This window comes from Sebastes umbrosus, chromosome 22 (genome assembly GCF_015220745.1).
Source record: "Sebastes umbrosus isolate fSebUmb1 chromosome 22, fSebUmb1.pri, whole genome shotgun sequence".
NCBI lineage: Eukaryota > Metazoa > Chordata > Actinopteri > Perciformes > Sebastidae > Sebastes > Sebastes umbrosus.
In genome coordinates this window covers 22,096,038-22,119,656 of record NC_051290.1, presented here as the reverse complement: position 1 = coordinate 22,119,656, position 23,619 = coordinate 22,096,038, and the positions used below count along the sequence as shown (strand labels likewise).

The following is a 23,619-nucleotide window of genomic DNA, read 5'->3' as shown; positions in this document are numbered from 1 at the left end:
TTGACTCACATCTATGGTGCTTATAGCGAGCGATAACACCTATTATTTTTATGTTACCTGAAGGCCACCGTAGTTCTGACATGCTTGGAAAGGGAGGAGTGAACAGTTGGTTGCAATCTGCAACCACTATGTCACCAAATCCTACACACTGGTCCTTTAAAGGTCCCATATTATAAAAAAGTGAGATTTTCATGTTTTTTTATTATAAAGCAGGCTTAAGTCCTATATAATTACTGTGAAAGTATCAAAATGCTCAATCCACAGGGAAATACACACAGCCTGTATTCAGAAACTGTGTGTTTGAAACAAGCTGTCAGGATTTCTGTCCATTTGTGATGTCATAAATATACAGTATTTAGACCATTACACGTTTTTAAATGTCCATCCATCCATCCATCTTCAACCGCTTATCCGGGATCGGGTCGCGGGGGCAACAGCTCCAGCAGGGGACCCCAAACTTCCCTTTCCCGGGCCACATTAACCAGCTCTGACTGGGGGATCCCGAGGCGTTCCCAGGCCAGAGTAGAGATATAATCTCTCCACCTAGTCCTGGGTCTTCCCCGTGGTCTCCTCCCAGCTGGTCGTGCCTGGAACACCTCCCAAAGGAGGCGCCCAGGAGGCATCCGTGCTAGATGCCCGAACCACCTCAACTGGCTCCTTTCGACGCAAAGGAGCAAGGACTCTACTCCGAGTCCCTCACGGATGACTGAGCTTCTTACCCTATCTCTAAGGGAGACGCCAGCCACCCTCCTGAGGAAACCCATTTCGGCCGCTTGCACCCGCGACCTCGTTCTTTCGGTCATGACCCAACCCTCATGACCATAGGTGAGAGTAGGAACGAAGATTGAACGGTAGATCGAGAGCTTTGTCTTCCGGCTCAGCTCTCTTTTCGTCACAACGGTGCGGTAAAGCGAATGCAATACCGCCCCTGCTGCTCCGATTCTCCGACCAATCTCACGTTCCATCGTCCCCTCACTCGCGAACAAGACCCCGAGATACTTAAACTCCTTCACTTGGGGTAAGGACTTATTCCCTACCCAGAGTAGGCAATCCACCGGTTTCCTGCTGAGAACCATGGCCTCAGATTTTAGTAGACGTTTTTAAATGTAAACATTCTAAATGTGTCCCAGTTTATTTCTTGTTGCAGTGTATGTTAATGACATCAGCTGACAGGAAGTAAACATGGACCCAAGCTGTTGCCTAGCAACCCAATTCCGTTGCAATTCCGTTGAAATGAGCTAAAACGGAGCGTTTCAGACAGAGCATGAATACAGGCATATTCAGGCCGACAGTATGAGGATAATAAAGGGTTTTTTGACCATTACAGCATGTAAACATGTCCTATTAGAAACACAAAATACAAGTATGAACCTGAAAATGAGCAAGATATGGGACCTTTAAGCGATTATTTACATATGTGCAAATCCAAAATACAGACTTTTATTTTTGGCCTAAATTAGACCAAAACAGATGAACCGAACACAGTCAAAATTTTAGTAACAGACTTTGGAATAAATTATGGCCACAGCTGGCTGATTTAGGCAATAAAAAAAAATGTCTGGGGACATGTAATGCCAGATATGATCTTTATCAGCTGGAACAAAAGTTTCAAACTAGGTTTAACAGGAATGTAAACTAGATGTAGAATAACTGTAAATGACACCAGTGGCCTCCTTCAGACGTCCATTCTTCTTCTTCCTCTGAGACTAAACGACACAAAGTCCTCAGCAGCAGCTGGGCCACTCATCTCCAGTATGAATGTGTGCTCTCATACCATGACGCTAATGCTGAACAACTGATTCATTTTTGCTCTTAATATAAAGGTTATTGTCACTCACATGAGCTGAGAGAAAATGAAGAGAGACAATTTAATAGACTTTTATCCGCAATTTGACAACGCTTTGTTACACCTCTCTCTCTCCTCATTGAGTGGAATAACCTGTTTTTAAGCACTGAAGCGAGCATTTCAGTATGCTTTTTGCCTTAACTGAATGAGCCAATTGAATGGAATTGATCGCTGATTTGCTGATAATCTGTTTGATGAAAAGAAAAGATTGAATTGCTTTATAGGCGCATGCAAATGACCCTGACTGGCTTTGTATGCTGCCATCTTCTCTCCCTCTCTCTCTCCATCTCTCTCTACTCTCTCTTTCTCCATCCATCCATCCCTCCCTCCATGTCTCTGACCTTCCTTTTGCATGTTGTATCTGTCCAGGTGAAAACAGCTGTGAAGGGGTTATTGACGCCGGAGAGGGAACGGGTGGGTAACTAACTTTTTCATCCACCAGCCGGAGTAATGACAGAATTTTGTAGTTATTCTAGATTCTGGCAGTCCAGTCACTGGTGGATTCATAAAATACAATCCTGGCCAACAGGAAATGACATCATTAGATGGAAATAGAAAAAATGCTACTCAGGGGTTTTGGCCCAACTTTATTCAGTTAGTCAGGTATTATTACATCCTGTCTTATCATGTGTTCACAATGCAAACAACTTGGCTGACAAGTCACTGTATTCTGGTTAAATTCAGCTGCAATAGAGTGCTCCAGGGATGTTGTTGTAGGCCGACCAGGAAGTTAGCATCGCCCTGGGTTCCCTCGACAAAAAAAATCAGGTTTTGGATTATTGCAGAAAATAAGCTCTGTGGCAAACAAACATTTGTGATACTGACATGTTTTGTTCAGCAAGATAATCTCCACAAATGAACACCACTTTTTTTTTTTAAGCGTGAATGCAATCGGCAGAAGTAAAAAGCTAACGTTAGGCTATAAACGAACTACACCATGGTCGCATGAGCGCGAGTTTAGAAAAGACAGAAAGACAGACCGAGATTCCTTGCTTTTATTCTTTCAGACTAGTGGAAAGAAAACATCCAAAATACACATTTAGGTGTTTATTTTACTACTTTGTCAATTCTACTTTGTCTGTAGATTTCTCCTCTAAATTCAACAAAAGTTAGCATTGGATAATGCCTCATTTGCATATTTTAAACATAACATTTCATAAAACTTGTAATACAAATACTAATTGTCTTGATGTCAGTAATCAACTGAATTCTTTGATTGGAAAGAAGTTAAAGACTCAAAAACTATTTTTATTTTTTTTACAACAGAGCCAGCGAGAAGGGCAAGAAAAAAGGACAAAAAAACATAAATATAGGAACCTTTTTGTGACATATTAATTATGGTTATTTTTTTGACAGATAATAGTCTGTTCATTATATTAAGAAGCAGATACAGAACAACAGTTTTGTAGGGTTTTGTATATACAAAGACGCCGCATTGGACACTCCAGCCCGTTGCAGCGATACGTCAACATGGGCGCCATATTGGACCTGGGCAAGACTGGCATGTAACCCTATACAAGTGAACGGGGGAGCTGCCGTTTTTCTGGATAAAAATCACTATAACGTGTACATTTCTAACCCCATTTCAACGAGTCGCTATTATATTAAAGGGTTTATGATCAACGAGGAGTAGAAAGATAAAGTTTTGTCTCGAGTTACTTAGAATATCGATAGTTCAGCTATAATCGCGATCGATTAGCTAACAATAAGGAACGTTAGCTAGCTCTTATCGGATGTTACAGAAGCAAACTTTTTGTAAAGATGTAACTTGAACAGTTGATAATGTGTAAAATGCTTAAAGGAAAATGTGATATGATCGTACTAGTTTTTAATAATTGATTTAATCCCACAGTATCGAAGGACAGACCGCTGATCCATGAACCGCACGCAGTGACGTATTTAACAGTTTTTCACCAAAATCTTTAGGAAAAGAAAAAAAAATCATAACGTTAACTAAACGTTACTCCCCATAGATCATAAACGTTTGAATATAAAATGACTCGTTGAAATCGTTGGAGAAATGTAGACTATGTAGTGCTTTTTATCCAGATAAACGACAGCTCCTCCGTTCACTTGTATGTGTTTACGGGCCAGTCTTGCCCTGTCCAATATGGCGCCCACGTTGACGTACAATTCAGGTGTCTACATATATGTGTCTATGGATGTAACCACTCTCAGATCTTGTTTTTCTCTTCAAAGCTTCTTGTTCCTGTGAACTTCAAAATAAAAGTCCTTTAATGAATTCTCCTTCATAGACTTACCCAGAAATAAAGAGAGAAACAAGAAAGTGGAGCAATCCAATTAGGAATGAACATAAAAGATTCTGCTCTGACCATGTTCTTAAATCAACAACATCATAAAAAATACCATTTAAATACAGTAAACACACTTCCTGTGACTAATGGAGCCGTTGTTTGCAGTGTGAACACATGGTGAACGTGATGACGGAGAAAGAAAGATTGCTGTTTGTAGACAAATAGTTTAGGCTCAGCTGACCAGTAAGCAACGCTCTTGTGCAAGTGCTTGTGGGAAATGTAGTCTTTTGCGTTCTGAAAACAATTAGCTTGCTGACAATCATTTTGTTCATGACGGAGCCGATGGAAGCCTCTCGCCTCCCTGCGTCTCCACTCTGGCCGAGTCAGTCGATGATTGACAGTCGGGTTTAATCCAAATATACGCAGAGATACACCACTGATATGTGTCACAGTTACTCTCCTCTTCCTCCAATCAAAGCTGCTGAAACCTGGCGCATGTTTCCAAGCCCTGCCTCTGCTAAGCGCTTTTAACCAGTGAGGGTTTTGGGGGCGGGGGGGTATATATATTGAAATAATAGAACTGATATTTAATTTACAGCTATTCTAATTTTTTTAGTCGTCATGCTCTAATTTTTTGAACTGCCCTTGCTTGTGATGCTACTAACGACATTCAACCAACAGCACATGTAATAATAATAATAATAATAACAATAATTATACTCAGATTAACCTATTTGGCATGAATGGAGGCAACAGACAATCAACGTTGCAAAAGACATTCACAAAATTTACTGACTAGTTAAAGAAATATTGTGTGATGTTCTCATTATCATTGAACATGTACTAGGCATCTATTGTTGTCTTGCTAGCTCTGATAGCTTAAAGGGATAGTTTGGGGGTTTTGAAGTGGGGTTGTATGAGGTACTTCTCCATAGTCAGTGTATTACCTACAGTAGATGACTGTCAGCACGTCTCAGGTTTGGAGAAACCGACAGGAGTACCAGCACAGCAGCAAAGTAATGTACTGCTGTGGACGGGGGCAGCAGCAAAAAAAAAATCGACATCAGTTTAAGTGTACTGTCCTGTTTACCTAGAAAAGCATAGAAAACAGCTTCAGTTCCCCGTCAGAAACATTGACTGTATAGCTGTCTTATGGCCAGGTAAACCGGTGAAAATATTCTAAATATAGCGTACACTTAAACTGATACTGAATTTTTTAGTTGGGCTTTTCTTTTAGGTGTCTAAAATATGTTTTGCTGCTGCCCCCGTCCACATAGACCAAATGAAAATAGAACTATACTAATGTTTGTAGATGTTATTTGAGCCACATTTTGGTCAGACGTAGTAAGACAAGTGTGTAGTTATCTGTTAAATGGAATGAATAATTGCTGTATTCACTGTATATATGTGTGTTAAAGTATTTAAAGAGTGATTGCTAACCCATATGTGACTGCTACCAGGTCAAGTGCTACCTTGCACCATACCTGGTGAGGGAGGAGACCCCGGTTATCCCGGTGTACCCGGACGACCAGGTAGGATTCAACAATTTTGTTTTGACAGTTTGCACTTCTTAAATGTGATGCACTAATTGATTCTGGCTGTTTTTTACATCTCATTTTAAAAGATATGTCATCGTGCTTCAAACGTTAAAATAAGATTTAGGTTTTTTTCTGCGCTGGAGCACATTATTGAGCTTTTCAACATTGTATTTTTATTATTTTTTTTTGTCAAAATGCAAGTTCTCTAAGGTTTTTCAGTCGTATTTTATGTTCTTAAAGGGACTGTGTGTAGGATTTCGGAGGATCTATCGCCACCGTAGAGGGGTGAACGGAGGGGTACTCAGGTGGTTGCAATCTGCAACCACACCACTAGATGTCACCAAATCCTTTACACTGTCCCTTTAAGAATGGATTTGTTTCAATGTGTGCCACTTGAAACATATTGTAACTGTACAATAACATGGACTTCCATTTACTACTTTCTAATGATACACCTGTATCTTCTATAGATGCCCCTTTCTTCTACACAGTTCTTCTATTTCTTATAAACAAACTGGAAACAGAAAACACTTCCTGTGTACCAGAGGATATTTAGAGCACCAAATATAAAAGCTTTTAAGAACTAGATTCACGCCATAAAGTGCGTAACTGTCTTCACCTGTCAGGTCTCAAAGGGGAGCCAGGTTTCCCAGGAGACCCTGGACGTCCAGGGTTTGACGGTGCCAAAGGAGACAGAGGAGAACCCGGTTTCGGAGGCCAACCCGGACCACAAGGTAAACCTGCGTGGTCTCTGTACTGTTTGATATCCAGAGTTGGATCAATACTTCCTGTGACGAAGAGTAACTGACTGTTGATGAAGTTGATTCTGACTACCGTTTCCTCCGCCCCTCCTCCATCCATGCAGGTTTCCCTGGACCCAGAGGGGATCCTGGACTTCCAGGTCAACGAACACAGGATTTCGACGGAGGCAGGGGGCAGGATGGTGTTCCAGGTCGTCCTGGAGCCAAGGGCCAGCCTGGAGATGTACTGGGAGCCACACCCGGCGGCCCAGGACAGGACGGTCGACCAGGAATCCCCGGAGACAAGGGCGAGCCCGGGACGCCAGGAGGACCTGGATCACCTGGTGGGTCTGAGACAGAGAGACAGAAGAGAGAGACACATGCTATTCTCCTGGTTTCCACTAGTGCAGGGGTCAGCAACCTTTACTATCAAAAGAGCCATTTTAAGCAAAAAAAAAATCTGTCTGGAGCCACAAAACATTTGAGCATTGTGATGAAGGTAACACAGTTTATAGTCTAAGTATAAAGTATATAAGTCTAATGCAGTGAGGGCCAAAGAGACAATGTACTACGTAGTATTAGGGTCACATTGAGGGAAAAAAAATTGAGATTTCCAGAATAAAGTCATAATATTACGAGAATAAAGTCATAACTTAACGGGAAAAAAAAGTCGTAATATTATGAGAATAAAGTCATAACTTTACTAGAAAAAAATCATAATATTACAAGAATAAAGTCATAACTTAACGAGAAAAACAGTCGTAATATTACGAGAATAAAGTTATAACTTAACAAGAAAAACAGTCGTAATATTACGAGAATAAAGTTATAACTTAACAAGAAAAACAGTCGTAATATTACGAGAATAAAGTCATAACTTTCCGAGAAAAAAATCATAATATTACAAGAATAAAGTCATAACTTAACGAGAAAAACAGTCGTAATATTACGAGAATAAAGTTATAACTTAACAAGAAAAACAGTCGTAATATTACGAGAATAAAGTTATAACTTAACGAGAATTTTTTTTTTGATATTACGAGAATAAAGTCATAACTTTACGAGGAAAAAAGTTGTAATATTACGAGAATAAAGTCATAACTTTACGAGGAAAAAAGTTGTAATATTACGAGAATAAAGTCATAACTTTACGAGGAAAAAAGAAAACATGTAAAATTACTACTTTATAATATTATGACTTTATTATCGTACTATTACGACTTTTTTTCTCGTAAACCTTTGGCTTTATTCTCAAAATCTCAGATATATTTTTTCTCCTCAATGTGGCCCTAGTACTCCGTCGTACCATAGACCTACAACAATGATAAATATAAATGAAAATGTAAACAAAAAACAGTTATTCATTTCCATTTTAAAAAATCCACAGGGAGCCACTGGAGAGGGGCTAAAGAGCCGCATGTGGCTCCGTAGCTGCAGGTTGCTGACCCCTGCATTAGGGGCATCGCTGCTGTATTATGGAGCACAGCATATATATATATATAAAATTATACAACTTTTTGAAAGGGATGCACAAGGGTAAAATCAGGCATTACTGTTATTTAATACAGCGATTTTCAAAGTGGGGGCTAAAAAGATATATTAAAAAAATAATAACATATAATTATTTTTAGTATTTATTATAATACATAACATGTCAGAATCTTATTTGCCATGCCAAGTTTTTATTTATTTATTTATTCATTAATTAATTAATTAATTTATTTTGCCGTTATTTGCCATTGTATAGTCAATGGATTTTTAAAGACATCTTGCAAAAGGGGGCCTCGGCATGGAAAAGTTTGGGAACCCCTGATTTAATCCACCCCATTTATATCACTAAAAGTTGACTAATTAATTTCAACAGCACCACAAACTACATCCTCCAAAATGATCATAAATCAACACCGTTTTTAAAACAGTTCAAACTGAACATTATGACTGTCAGGAAGGGAGGATTTATTGCAGGACTGTTAGGTGAGGTTAGGACTGTTAGGTGTACCTAATAAACTGGCAGCTGAGTGTACTGAGTAGTAGTAGTGGTGCTAGTAGTGGTACTGGTAGCAGAAGTACAGCAGCAGTAATATCTGTAATCCTTCCTCTGTCAGGTGGTGATGGACGTTTCGGTGTTCCTGGACTGAAGGGAGAGCGCGGCTTCGACGGTATTCCCGGTATTCCCGGCCTTCCCGGACTTCCCAGTGGGCCGACTTTTAGCCTTCCCGGTCCACCTGGAGATCCTGGCAGCAGCGGACCAAGCGGACAACCAGGTGAGGGAAAAAGATTCAGCAAACCGTCTCCATGTTTCACCAGACTTCTGTTTCATTTCGTAGACGTTTTAGACTTTGAATGTGTCTAAATAGAGTTGATTTATAGTAAAAGAAGAAAGCATGTTTAGGTTTGATCTTGTCTTCCACTCCTCATCCCTTTACTTTGACCTTTTTTCACTGTATGTCTTCCACAATCCTCCATTTATGAATGCCTGTTTTTGTTCCTGTTGTTTATTTAAACTCTGCATCACCCAAAAGAATGTCTTCTTCTCCTGTTTTGTGTTTCTCTTTGTCCCGTGTTTCTTCCTCCTTTCCTCCCCTCCTTCCTACACACCACCACCATTATCTCCATCCATCCTCTCATCCCTCCATCCTTTTCTTGGTGTTGGGTCATTCGTTATAGGCTGCCAAGGTGAGATACTCTCTCCCCCATCCATCCATCCATCCATACTTTGCTTCCATCCCTCCATCCTCCTGCTATTCATGCATTAAAACAAATGCTTTAACTGCGATGTTCCTCAAAGTGTCTCTGCTCTCCATTTCTCACCTGTGCAGCAAAAAGATGTCCATCTCCATAATGGGATTCATTTCAGTGGGGTGTGACAGTATTCTTCTCAAAACAAATGAATGCATTTTTTACAATGAAAATGAAAAGCAAAATTTTGTTTTTCTGAAATTAAGTGAAAGATTAAGTTATTATCTGGAAGCGTTAAGTTCATTTATACTATTATGAAGGTGGTTATCAACTCGGTAAATCAACCCAGGGTTTCTCCATCTGGTTATGAGCGAGTTCACATGAACGGGGAGGTGTTTGCAGCATCTGACCAATCGCAGACATGGACAAGTCTACAGACTGCAGACAGACAGACAGAGAGACACATTTTACAAAGGAAGAGTAAACTATATTAGACAAATAGGAAGAAGTTAAACACTTAATCCAGATTAAAAGTAACACAGTTGAAGCTGCCAGATGCAGGAAGGACAGCTGGTGAAAGAACTGTGATGTGTGAATGATTAAATTAACAGACTTATTAATTTAACGGAACACTCAAAAGTCAGATATAGTCGTCTAGATATAAACAGCTTTTAGATGTGTTAAGGTAAATAGGTTACACTTCATTATGCCCATTATGATACATAGGGCGATTGTAACTACTTCAGCCTTCTTTCAGCCGCGTCCCCGTCTCTGGCGGTGTGAAACCAACTCATGACCAAGTAAAAAAATTAATATAAAAACATAATTCAAAGCAGTAAACACCCACAGCATAAATCCAGCTGTCCTTCCTGCATCTGTCAGTTTAAACTGTGTTGTTTTTAGTCTGGATTATGACTGTAACTTCTTCATCTGTCAGTTTAAACTGTGTTGTTTTTAGTCTGGATTATGACTGTAACTTCTTCATCTGTCAGTTTAAACTGTGTTGTTTTTAGTCTGGATTATGACTGTAACTTCTTCATATTTGTGTAATATTACCATACGATCACCACACAGAGCTCTGATTGGTCAGTAGACGGTGCTTTTATACGAGTTGATCTCTTATCTGGAACATAACCTGCTCCGGAGCAGGTCAGGTGTTCAGCATCAGTTACCATGGTGATCTACCCCGGTAAGAAGTGATCCACCTTCGTGGGACGGAAAACCCTGAAGGGTTAACCCTGAAGTTACATCGCTAACGCCAAATCCTGCTTCGTAGTACAGACCTCTGGTGTCTTACAGGTTTAATTTTCATATATATGAATGGAATGAACTCTTAAACATTGGAAAGAATGTTGAGCTTATAACATATCCTCATTTCTTAGAGATAAAATAATGTTGCTTCCACCTCTCCTGCAACTAAACTGAACGTAAACAAGGCAGAATATATCCGGTTCTTATCCGAGTTGCGGTTAAACATTCTCTATGATTGTCTCTTTTCCAATTGCAACGCATTCTCAGTCAAAAACTGAGGAAATGAATACATCACACCCAACTGAAGGACAGCCGATGAAACAAAAAATACAACCTTAGAGCTGGATTTATGGTCCGAACACTGCGGGTTTGAGATGGACATTTTTAGCTGCAAGAGATTCAGAAACAGAAAGTTCTCAAGAAATGTGACATGTTTGGTTTTATTTTTGCAGCCGGTACTAACCCTCATAGTTCAAGTACATCTTGAAATGTACTGCAATAGGGCTTGTGTGACGACTAAAGTTTTGGGGCTCAAATGCTATTTAACAATGCTTCATTGAACGTAGAGGCATTTTCTAAACTCTTAAAAGAAAAAAGGACTTTTAATCTTCAACTCATCTCTGCGTTGTCCCGGATTTGTGACAAATTAGACAAATGTCCATGTAGCTGCATGGATGTGTTGAAAATGGGTTCTCTTTTTAAGAGTGTAAACAGCAGTAGTAGTAGTATGCTATCCTGTAGAACAAAGAGCTAATTCAGTCTGGAATTGCACTTGAGTTTCTATATTTTAATGAAATATTTTACAGATTTGATCCAGCAAATGTTTCAACATTTTAAATCCCTACATGTGTATCTGGAATTAGTCACAACATACATCGATATGTATCAATAACTAAGTGCAATTGCAGCCTAACAAAAGGCAATGAAACCATGTAATGTGTGTTTACATTGTTGTTTAAGCTTTTGCCAAATTGTGCGTGTGCAGAATAGAAATAATTGATGAATTTCTATATTTATTAATAAACGTGTGTTGGAGGTAAGTTAATTCTTCTTATAAAAAGAAAGGTAAGTTCATATTTGTTGGCTTTCAGAGTTTACTTCGATATATATTGATTCGGTAACACTTTATAATAACCATAATTTATAAATGGTAAATTGATAGCTAATGTTAAAGGGACTGTTTGTAAGAATCAGAAATTGCTTGTTAACAGTGACACCTGTGGCCGTTAAGTCAACGAAAGTCAGCGTCCTGTTGCTCGCGCTCGCGCTTGTGTTCGCTCTACATAGATATGAACGAGCATCGATCAAAACAGTGAGGCGACACACGTCAGCTAAAACCACAATATCACTCTATATCTCACCTGCTTAGCAGTAATGTTAGCTGACCAGACGAAGGTCTCTCCATGAATCAATGCTGATCCTAGTGTTGGCTTTTCCTGCCTCAGTCTCCCGACCGCGGCCGGAGGGAACGGGGGAGACACCGGAGTTTTGGTCGGAGACGATAACGTTTCTCTCTGCGGAGCCCCGTCACTTCACAAGACACGGGAAATCTCTGTTGGTCTGGAGGAGCTGCAGCAGTTATTTCTGCACAAACGTCCACTGAACATTCACTAGATATTCTCAGAGCTAAACTAACTCTTCTGCAATGTGGAGTGAAAGAGCAAGAACGAGCGCGGTGTGTGTGTTAAGGCAGGTAGAGGAGCAGAGTACAGCAGAGACTCCGGCCCTGGAGACCAAAGCTACGGTCTCCCCCGCGTCCTCCGACCGCGGCCAACACTGTTTAACAGACGGGCTTCACTAGATACAACCAAGAGGTTTTGGTGCTTCCGTGTAGTTTGTGTTGGAGTCTGAGTCTGAACAGCTTAGCCACACGCGAGCGCGCATGGGACACCGACCCGCAATGATTTATACGTGTAAGAAGTTACAAACAGTCCCTTTAACAGTTATTTTACTGTCATGAAATGATAATTAATGATATTATTAGTAAGGCTATAATTTTCATTAGTTTGTGTAATTTGTAAAAACATCTATAAACATTACATAGATGGATGGACCAGAAACTAATTATTAACCTTTGACAAAGCATTACTATCTAAATTAGGTTTATAGATGCTTTACAAACCAGTTATTAACAATTAAGAAATTGTTACTAATATCTGGTCCATCTATCTTAATATTTATAGATATGGACAAACAATATCTTAAAGGTTCAAACAAATCATTTGGTAATCACTAACAAATACTTAATAAAGTATATAAAATGTTATAGTAATAATTATAATAATAATAACTGTTAATAAATAATTAACTAATGTAATCAGAATTTGATTGTTAACGTCTCTCATCAGCTGATACAATATAGAATTTTTTATTTCATATTACACAAACTAATGAATAAAATAACAGAAAATATAACATTATTAATAATGAGTTAATATGATTAATTATCATTTCATTGTTTGTTAACAGTAAAATAACTATTAATTCAGTTTCAATTCACCATTTATTAATGATGGTTGTTATAAAGTGTTACCGATGGTTATTATGAAGTGTTATTAATGTCAGTTATGACCTGACCAGTGTCTGACTCTCCGTATTTCTTTTGCGCTTCTCTCCATCCGTCATCGTCATCTGTCCACCGCCAGGTTTCCCTGGGCGGAAGGGAGACAGAGGAGACCCGGGTTTCCCAGGGCCTGCTGGAATGAAAGGGACCCCAGGACTGCCCGGCATCTCTGGATCATCAGGGCCCAGGGGACCCCCCGGACCCCCGGGACCAGGAACTAGAGAGGGAATCCCAGGAATACCAGGAAGGAAGGGTAAGCTGGAGCTGCTGTTTAACATCCCAGGTGATGTTGTTCTTACTTACAGCGACAACAACATTATGATTCTCTGTGTCTTTCCACAGGTGAAAGCGGTTTTCCTGGACTGATGGGTTTCCCTGGACTACCAGGTCGTCCTGGAAACCCAGGGTTTAGTGGAGGCAAAGGAGCGCCTGGAGGGCCTGGAAGAGATGGACTCCCCGGCGGTCCCGGATACTCCGGACAGAAAGGTAGAGTGTCCTAAACAGGAATGAAGACGATGACGACGAGATATTTTGGCTCAACTAGATGGACTGAAATGTTCATATAATCTGTTGACTAAAACTAAAATAGTTATGGTTTTCTTTGACTAAGATAAGACAAAAATACCCCAATTTTTAGGGAGCTTTCACAAGACTTTGTCCTTGTGATGGAATATTTGATACACAAGTTAACTTAAGGAAGGAACCCGGAACTGATGATGTCTTACAAAGAAGGTTTATTGAAGCTTGATCAAGGAGCAATTGTCAGGTCTCCACATTGAGGTGCTCTCTGCGTGAAGGCCTCACAACTCTGCCCTTCCTCCCTGGTGCTCAGTGTCTTACCCCTTATCATGTTTTGACTTACTCCATTCCTCTGGCATCTCTGACCCTGGTTGCCCTAGCGACTGGCTCTACGGTCTCCACTACAGACACAGCTGTACAGATAACGGTGGCTCCTCTCGACAGGACTCCAACCCAATAATGTCAACAGAGGGACACTCTGACAAACACTCTGACCTTTCTACCAACAAGAGAGGAATTAATGGACAATTCCATCACAGTCCTTTTGATCAAACTGATACTTTTGGTTTGTTTCATATTTAATCTGGTTCAATTTCACAGTGAGCAAATGAACACGGACCAAATAAAAAAATTATTTGCTGAGGGGCATGTACGAAGGAGCAGGGCCGTAAATGTACGCTCAGAAGTCTTTCTTATTGGTCAGAAATTTGGCGGTGGACAATGTAAACATGGAAATCAACAAGCGCAGAGAAAGCACTAATAACATGGAGCAGAACGCACTGCTAATCCGTTTGGTGATATTGGCCGTAAACCTGCTTTGGTGTTCCTACCAAACACATTTGGAAAGTGTGAAGAACGTTAAGGCTCAAGGTCGTTTACATGTGTCCCATGTGTCCATCTTAACCAATGCGTGTGCAGGCAAGCCAGTCCTGAAATTGGGTCGGATTTTGTTCTCACTGCAAACGAACCACACTAGGGTTCGCTAGGAAAAGATCCGAGACCACCTCTTGCAAATGGTCTCGGACCAGTTGTTGCGGTCCGCACCAGAGTACGATTACTGCGTTCACATCTGCCCAAACGAAACGCACCGAGGCGTTGAACCGAGCTGGATTATAACGGACTAAATGTTGGCATGTGAAAGCTCCCTTAGTCAACTAAACTTCCCTCCATCCATTTTCTTCCGCTTATCCGGGGCCGGGTCGCAGGGGCAGCAGGCTTAACAGGGAATTCCAGATGTCCCTCTCCCCAGCAACGTTTTCCCCGAGGCGTTCAAGGCCAGACCAGATAAATAATCTCTCCAGCGTGTTCTGGGTCTGCCCCAGGGCCTCTTACTAGTTGGACATGCCCGGAAAACCTCCAAAGGGAGGAGTCCAGGAGGATCATGATCAGATGACCGAAACACCTCAGCTGATCGCTTTCGACCCAAAGAAGCAGCGGCTCTACGCAGAGCTCCCTCCGGATGTCTGAACTCATCACCCTATCTCTGAGGCTGAGCCCAGCCACCCTACGGAGGAAGTTTTTTTCGGCCGCTTTTATCCGCGATCTCATTCTTTCGGTCACCACCCAAAGCTCATGACCAGAGGTGAGGGTTAGATAGATCGGTAAATCGACACCACAGCAGTTCGGTATAGCGCCCGCATAACTGACAGACGCCGCACCGAACCGCCTGTCTGTCTCCCGCTCCGTTTTACCCTCACTGGTGAACAATACCCCGAGATACTTCAACTCCCTCGCTTGGGGCAGTGACTCACTCCCAACCCGGAGGGGTCAATCCGCCGTTTTCCGGTAGAGAACCACGGCCTCAGACTTGGAGGTACTGACTCTCATCCCGACCGCTTCGAACATATCTGCAAACCGCCCCAGTGTGCGCTGAAGGTCACGGTCTGATGAAGCCAACAGAACCACATCATCTGCAAAGAGCAGAGACGCAATTCTGAGGTCTCCAACTAATCTTGACTAAAAGAAAACAGGATGAAGTTGACTAAACTAAAACATTTGACACAGGACCAACACCTCTTCCTAACTGGACACAATGCGAACATCAGATTGTTTCAGTTTTTCCCAATGAAGATGTCCTAACCTGCTCCGTGCGCCAGCAAACAGGCTGATTAACGTGTCGCTTGCTTGAAAAATGGCTCACCTTGGCTCTACTTTCGCACACCTCCAACCTATTTTCACTGGTAAAAGTTGTCAAAAAAATGGATACAAGTCAGTGAAGTCACAAGGATACACAACAGGCCAATAGAGTCACGCTAACATCCGTGTGTGTCTATCTGTAGGTGAGAGAGGATACCCCGGTTCCCCCGGCCTGCCCGGTCCTGTTTACAGGTCAGAGTCTGTGGAGAAAGGAGAACCCGGAGTCAACGCAGGCAGCGGCCTTCCTGGCTTCCCCGGACCCAGAGGTAACACTACTTCCTGTTTATTCTTTTTAGTACTGACAACTGAGACACAGACCGTATATGTGAAACGCGATTTGAAACGTGGTTTCAGGTGACAAAGGTCTGCCAGGTCTGCCTGGTCGCCAGGGTCTGCCTGGACTTCCTGGTTACGCTGAGCAGAGTAAAGGACAGCCAGGACAGCCTGGTTTCCCCGGGCAACCAGGCACTCCAGGCTTCCCCGGACCGAAGGGAGAAGCTGGAATCATGGGATTCCCCGGCATGTCTGGACCAAGGGTAAAGAAACACTTAACACTTAGAAACATAAACATTCAACAAGTTCATCCAATGAGACTCAAGTTCTGACGGCTTCTTTCAGGGTGACGATGGTGCACCTGGTTTCCCTGGCAACCCTGGAGAATCTGGTCGGCCCGGTGGAAAAGGTAAGTGTAAATATCTCAAAAAACATCTATTTATGAATACATAAATCCATCCTTTGACTCACATGTTTTGTTCCTCAGGTGTACCTGGAGAAAGTTATGGTTATCCTGGAGGTCCAGGACCTAAAGGCCAGCCCGGAAATTCAGGCTTCCCAGGTAAGACTCACCACAACCACACCTTACCTAAATATCACTGTCTTTCCTCTGGAATGACCAACAGGAGCTCCTTTAAACTGTTTTTAACTTTAAAAAACATTGTTAAAACCCACAATACACAAGTTATGTATTCACATTTCTTTATACAAAATTGTATCAGTTAATCAAACTTTATTTGTATAGCACCTTGCATACAGGTTAGTGCAGTTCAAAGTAGTTCACAGATGACTGACAAACCAGAAATAAGACGGAAAAACAGAAAAGACAAAATCAATTCAACACTTTGATAATTTGAGACCAATACATGTGAGACAATGAAATTGTAAAAATGTAATAAAATAGAATCAAAAGCTATAATAACAGCAATAGTAGTTAAACAGGGTGAAGTAAAAACTAGATTAATAAAATAACAATAAAATAGAATACATTTAAACAACTTCAATACAATAAATAATAAAATAACAATAAAATAGAATACAATTTAACAACTTAAATACAATTAAATAAGTGATTCATAAAATAATGATAAAATAGAATAAAATCGTACAACTGAAATACAACAAAATAAATTATTATTAAATTAATTATAACACAATTTAATAAATTTCAACAACTTAAATACAATAAAATGAGTAATTAATAAAATAATAAAATTGAATACAATTTTTCAACTTAAATACAATAAAATAAATAATGAATGAAATAATAAAATAAAATAAAGTTATACAACCTAAATACAATAAAATAAGCGATTGATAAAATAACAATAACATTTTACAACTTAAATACAATAAAATAAGTGATTAATAAAATAATAATAAAATAGAATAAAATCATATAATGTATATACAATAAAATAAGTGATTCATAAAAAAACAATAAAGTTATACAAATTAATTACGATAAAATAAGTGATTAATAAAATAACAATAAAATATAATAAAAATGTACAACCTAAATACAATAAAATAAGTGATTAATTCAATAACAATAAAATTTAATAAAATTCAACAACTTAAATAGAATAGAATATGTGATTAATAAAATAATAATAATACAATTTAATAAAATTCAACAACTTAAATACAATAAAATAAATAATTAATGAAATAATAAAATAGAATAAAGTTCTACAACCTAAATAAATAAAATAAGTGATTAATAAAATATAATCAAAAATCAAATACAATTTTACAACTTAAATACAATAAAATAAGTGATTAATAAAATAATAAAATAGAATACAATTTTACAACTTAAATACAATAAAATAAGTGATTAATGAAATATAATACAATGTTATAACTTAAATATAATTAAATAAGTGATTCATTAAATAACAATAAAACTTCACATTCTAAATACAAAAATAGGTGAATAAAATGCTTCATGCTGATTCATACTTTTGCAGCTCCCAAACTGTGTGTGTGAGTGCATCTCATTTTTACGCCAGCTTTTTGCTTCTAGTTGGACTACAATGAATACTTTTAATACATTTTAATACATCCCCTTGTCTCTCTTCAGGTGGACGTGCCAATGACGGCGCTCCCGGTGACAACGGCTTTCCAGGAAGTCCAGGTTTCCCTGGAGCGAAGGGAGGTCCTGGTGAAGGAGGACGGCCTGGAATAATGGGTGAGAGAGACAGACAATGGGTGACGGAGAGATAGAGGAAGACACAGTCAGATAGTAACATCTTGTCCCCTCTGCAGGCTCCCCTGGCTTCCCTGGGCCGAAGGGCCAGCCCGGCTTCCCAGGACGTAGAGGACCTGATGGGTCTCCCGGTCTGCCTGCTGGTCCTGGAGGTCCTGGAGCCAAAGGTGGGAGAAATATTTACTTTCTGTTTCCGAATGAGACGAGGTAACACAACAGGGAAGGATACAAGCAGAGGCTGCAGACAAACATTTTTGTCTTGTTGCAGGTTTATCCGGATCCCCTGGTTTGGATGGACTTAATGGCCTCGGTGGACCTAAAGGCCTCCCTGGAACCCCAGGCAAGGACCTCACTACACACCGGAGTTATGCTTCTCATGGCCTAGGCAGTCTTTAGAGATTGTATATACATAAATGAACCATGTTGAAAAGGAGCTGCTGTTGAGTGTTTTGTTGTATCTGTATCCAGGTGGGAATGCAGGAGGTCAGGAAGGTGCTCCTGGTATTCCAGGGTTGAAGGGAGAGAGAGGCGTCTCCTATCCAGGAGGTCCAGGCTACCCCGGAGCGAAGGGAGAGAGAGGAGAATCAGGTGACATAGACTTCAAGGAAATTTAAAAATGCAGGTTGAGTATAAAGAAAATAATTTGAAAGGTGGGAGTAATGGACGTGGTTTGTGTGTGTGTGTGTCTGTGTGTGTGTGTGTGTGTGTGTGTGTGTGTGTGTGTCAGGTGGTCCTGGACGCCAAGGGTTCCCTGGTCTGCCTGGACCTCCTGGTCCGACTATCGGGTCGGATATTCCAGGACCTTCGGGAGACCCCGGCCCTCCCTGGACTGGATGGAGAGTATGGTAAATACATTTCCTCAGTCCAGTTTCCTTTCCTTTCCTTTCCTTTTCCTTTCCTTTCCTGTCCTGTCCTGTCCTCTCCTTTCCTTTCCTTTCTTTTGATTTCCTTCCTTTCCTTTCCATTTCCCTACCTTTCCTTTCCTCTCCTTTCCTTTCCTTTCCTTTCCTTTCCTTTCCTTTCCCCTCTCGATTCCTACCCTGTGTTGTCCATTTCTTTCTTTTTCTCAACCCAATTCCCTTTCCTTTCTTTCCCTCATCTCCCCTACCCTTCCTTTTTTCTCTCTTCTCTTCTCTTCTCTTCTCTTCTCTTCTCTTCTCTTCTCTTCTCTTCTCTTCTCTTCTCTTCTCTTCTCTTCTCTTCTCTTCTCCTCTCCTCTCCTCTCCTCTCCTTTGATTTCTTCCTTTCTCTCAACCCAATTTCCTTTCCTGTTTCGTTTCGTTTCCTATTTCCTCTCCTCTCGTCTCCTTACCCTCTCGTCCCCTCTCTCGTCCAGGTTTCCAAGGTCCTCCGGGTCCTCCCGGGCCGCCTGGTCCAGGCACAGCCCAGGGAGACAGAGGAGACTCTGGGCTCCCGGGCTTCCCCGGCTCCCCCGGAAGGAAAGGAGAGTCAGGCATCCCCGGAGGCCCCGGCCTCCACGGCAGCCCCGGGTTCAAAGGTCAGGTGGATCCAAACAGGCTTTAAACAATAAATATGAAAATCTAAAATGTTTGTGTTTCTTTGTGTTATTGATAAAAAAAACATCCTATTTTTGGCTTTTCAGGAGGACGAGGTGAGACTGGCTTCAGCGGAGGTCCAGGTCTCAAGGGTTTCCCCGGTGACTCCGGTTACTATGGAAACAAAGGAGCCAAGGGATTACCAGGTAGGAGAACTTTCCACAGGTAGAAGTAGAATGTGATACATGATGTCACATATTCATCCTGTATTTTCCCTTCACCCTCTACTCTTCCTCCCTCCTTCCCTCGCTCCATCCCTCCCTCTCCAGGGCGTCCTGGTCGTAAAGGTTTACCTGCAATCAGGCTGCCTCCGCGACCGGGGCCAATCCGCTACGGAGAGCCGGGTTTCCCCGGTGTAGGCGGAGGTTCCGGTATCACCGGAATGGATGGTCAGACTGGACTGCCTGGAAGTCAAGGTGAGCATTTTCTAATGATCTTTGCCATGTTGAAGACACCGTTGTTTACTAATATATCTTTATTATTATTATTATTATTTTTCATCCTTTTATATCTAAATAACATTACCATTGCTTCCAGGAAACAGCTTATGTTTTATTTATTTTTATTTATTTTTGGTATTTAAAGAGAGAGCTAAATATTTGTGAAATATGCCGAAAGTTAGATGAGAAAATTGATTCTCATGTCTCATGTCTGTGTTAAATATGAGGCTAGGGCCAGAAGACACTTAGCTTAGCTTAGCATAAAGGCGGAAAATAGGAGGAACGAGCTAGCTTAGCTCTGTCCAAAGGTTGAAAAATAAAATCTGCAAAGACTTCCAAGAAATTAAGAAATGAGATATAATGTGTTAAATAGTGAGCTTTAGAGGTGTTGGTCGGGGGATTTCGTTGCCTTTGGACAGAGCCAGGCTAGCTGTTTCCCCCTGTTTCCAGTCTTCATGCTTACCAATGCTAACCAGCGGGGGTGCCATGCCATTTTTCCGACGGACCAAGGAGAGGAAAAAAATATTTTTCTAGCAGCTTTATAGCTGACTGAGATCTGTTTGTTTAACTTGCGAAGCATCCCGTAACGCTTCTCCTTGTGAAATCTATTTTAATTTTTTTCCTCCAGAGCCTCGTGGGCACTTTTACGTCGTCAGGTCGTGATGTCTAGCTCTGCTTTTCCTGTAATGTGTGAAAGCCAAAGTGTTTCCGTCCTTTACTGGATGTGTAGTGTTTACCACGCTTGATTTAACATGTGAGGGTGCAGGTCGTATCCACGCTGACCCTCCAATGGTTTATACTTTTTCATTTTGGCTCGCGGCGGTTTGTTTTGGTTGACGGATACGGAACGGATATGACGTCACGTTACTCAGACTACAACAATAAAAGCGGTAACTTCCTTCTACCTCCGCATTGACTCAAATGAAGCAAATATATCAATTCTGGCATTAAAAAATTATATTTCAAAATCGTAAAAAAAAAAAAATTCAAATACATAAGTGAATAGATTTTTTTCCCACCCCTAATACATATGATATATGTTCCCCTATATACATATCATATATATATATATATATGATATGTATATAAAGGTTGTGATAAGTATGTACAGTTAATATAGGGGGCTTTACAGTGCAGAGAGACAGAAATATAATAAATATGAAATTAGAAATGAAAATAAATGGCTGTCTGGACACGTGGTCTCTCTCCTGCTGCAGGTCCTAAGGGTCGTCCCGGTCCTGTGGGTAAACTTGGCAGGACTGGATCTCCCGGTTTTCCCGGATCTGTCGGTGACGCCGGACCCCCCGGTTTCCCTGGAACCCCGGGAGAACAAGGTCAGTACAGCAGTCTGTCTCACTCTGTGTCTGTTTAGTTTCAGATCCTGAAGCAACTGATAACAAATGTTGTAACAAGTTGGTAGAAAACATAATAAAACTTGTTTGTGTTAAATTGTAGCCTCAAGTTATTACAGTGTCGCTTTATCATGGAGGAACACGAGAGTCACGGAAATAGTAATGAAGCTTTTAATAGTTTATTAACTAATTGTATAATCAAAAAAATAGAAATGAATAACTTTGTTTACAAATTATTTTTATTTTTTTTTCAATTTACAGTAATTGTTATTCTATGTACATATTACTTTATTTGTTATGGTTCAGGTTATTGAAATAACAACAAATAATTAACTTTTCTATAATAATAATAATTATTATTATTATTATTATTATTATTAATATAATAATAATAATAATAATTGTTATTATTTTATTTTATTTAAAATGTTATGTTTTTTATTTAATACGTTTTTTAATATATTTCCTTTATTTAATTTTTTTCATTATTATTTTTTAATTTTATTATTACTACCATTTTTTTCCCCTCCTTTGTTTTTTAATATTTCACTTTCTGTTATTCTATGTACATATTACTAAATTTGTTATGGTTACGTTTTTTATGGTCATTTTTCTTATTTAAGAAACAATAAACGGCTTAATATTAAAAAAGAAAAATCATTTATTATTATTATAATTATTGACATTATTATTATTATTTATTATTCTTTTATTCCAATTTTTTTTATTTATTCATTATATTTTTATATTTCTGTGAATAAGTGGACTAATTAGTTTTAACTCATTTTACAATAGCAAGGCCCAAAGTGTCACAGAAAGGCCAAATAAAGAAGTTGGATGACTCAGCAAATCCATTAGCTAATAAGTGTAGTAAAAGCAGCAGGGATGCTAAATGCTAAATGCTAATGCAAATGGAAGTTGCCCCTTTTAAATGCCTGATTAAAAACTGTATTTTAATTCAACTGGTGAATACAGTTATTTATTTCTCTTTTTAAACTGCATTTTCAAATAGATTTTTAAATTCCATTATTTTGTGTATTTTTAAATTATTAAGTGTTTTATGGTGTTTTTTGGAAATATCCTTTTAATTTGAACTATTTATTGATGGATTAATATTTAATTTATTAATTCTTTTTAGAATTCTTTTGTTATTGCCCATTAAAATGTCAAATAATTAATTACTTTGTGGTTTAGTCCATTTATTCATAGATTAATAAATACATTTGCAAATACATTTATTAATGCCTATTTTTATGGTACAATTTCTTACTAATCCATTAAATGCCGTAGTACTATTTCCGTGACTCTTGTGGTCCTCTATACTTTATAAATATTAATATTTCTATTTGATAGTAATAATGATGATCGTTAGACTGTGTTTTACCTCATATGAATGTCATGGTTAATGTGTTGATGTTTTATCACAGTTTTGACAAATGTAATACATAATTTAATAATATCATGTAATCTGTTACAGAATATTTCCTAAAAAGGGGTTCATTATCTCTAAAATGTTGTGAAATTTTAAAAGATGGATGCAGATGATACTTCAGTTTTGGGGTTATAATGCTGTTTACTCTTTAGACAGACAGTTGTTATTATATTTTTGTTTAATATCTTATATATGGTGCATGAAAAGAGAAAAGTTTTACAATGAGAATCACAGTTAAAAAATAGAAACATCCTAATATAATCGAAGTAGTGTGCTTCTCAGTGGATCAAAAGAAAAAAAACTTTTCCAATTTTTATTCAACACTTTTAACCCATTAATCTTCTATGTTAATATGGAAAACACTCCCGACCCCACTAACATCAATTCTAGAAAGCTGCCCAAATTTCTTGTCGTTTCCTCTCCTTCAGGTTCCCCCGGTACGGCCGGCCGTCCCGGCCCTCCTGGCGGCGTCGGCCGCAGTTACAGCATTGGCTACACTCTGGTGAAGCACAGCCAGAACTCCCAGGTTCCCATGTGTCCTCAGGGTATGGCCAAGCTGTGGGACGGATACAGTCTGCTGTTCGTGGAGGGACAGGAGAAGGCACACAACCAGGACCTCGGTATGGAAGATGTTGTTACAGTCTTATGAAGTGGTTTTACCTTCATCAGCCTTTTATGTGTGACCTGCAAAAAGAAAAGATACAAAGTCTGGCACAGCTTAGCTCAAGAGAAAGACCCTTTTTATCCATCATAGCTGAAGCGTGAGGCTGAGAACGACAGAAATCTCACTTAAGGCTTCAATAGGCAACAGTTTTTTAGACATCATT

The 23,619-nt window shown here is 39.6% G+C and overlaps 1 protein-coding gene across 1 annotated transcript in view; it reads left to right on the top strand.

Moving 5' to 3' along the window:
- col4a6 (collagen, type IV, alpha 6) overlaps positions 1 to 23,619 on the top strand; it is a 171,617-nt gene that overhangs the window by 143,544 nt on the left and 4,454 nt on the right. The window contains 23 exon segments of the mRNA XM_037759416.1: positions 2,216 to 2,260; positions 5,562 to 5,633; positions 6,266 to 6,373; positions 6,505 to 6,723; positions 8,485 to 8,643; positions 9,047 to 9,055; positions 12,955 to 13,125; positions 13,215 to 13,358; positions 15,671 to 15,793; positions 15,882 to 16,063; positions 16,146 to 16,209; positions 16,288 to 16,362; positions 17,887 to 17,994; positions 18,072 to 18,179; positions 18,281 to 18,352; positions 18,481 to 18,600; positions 18,740 to 18,831; positions 18,833 to 18,857; positions 19,349 to 19,510; positions 19,616 to 19,714; positions 19,838 to 19,984; positions 21,226 to 21,342; positions 23,221 to 23,412. Of these exon segments, the coding sequence (XP_037615344.1) occupies positions 2,216 to 2,260; positions 5,562 to 5,633; positions 6,266 to 6,373; positions 6,505 to 6,723; positions 8,485 to 8,643; positions 9,047 to 9,055; positions 12,955 to 13,125; positions 13,215 to 13,358; positions 15,671 to 15,793; positions 15,882 to 16,063; positions 16,146 to 16,209; positions 16,288 to 16,362; positions 17,887 to 17,994; positions 18,072 to 18,179; positions 18,281 to 18,352; positions 18,481 to 18,600; positions 18,740 to 18,831; positions 18,833 to 18,857; positions 19,349 to 19,510; positions 19,616 to 19,714; positions 19,838 to 19,984; positions 21,226 to 21,342; positions 23,221 to 23,412 (2,613 nt within the window).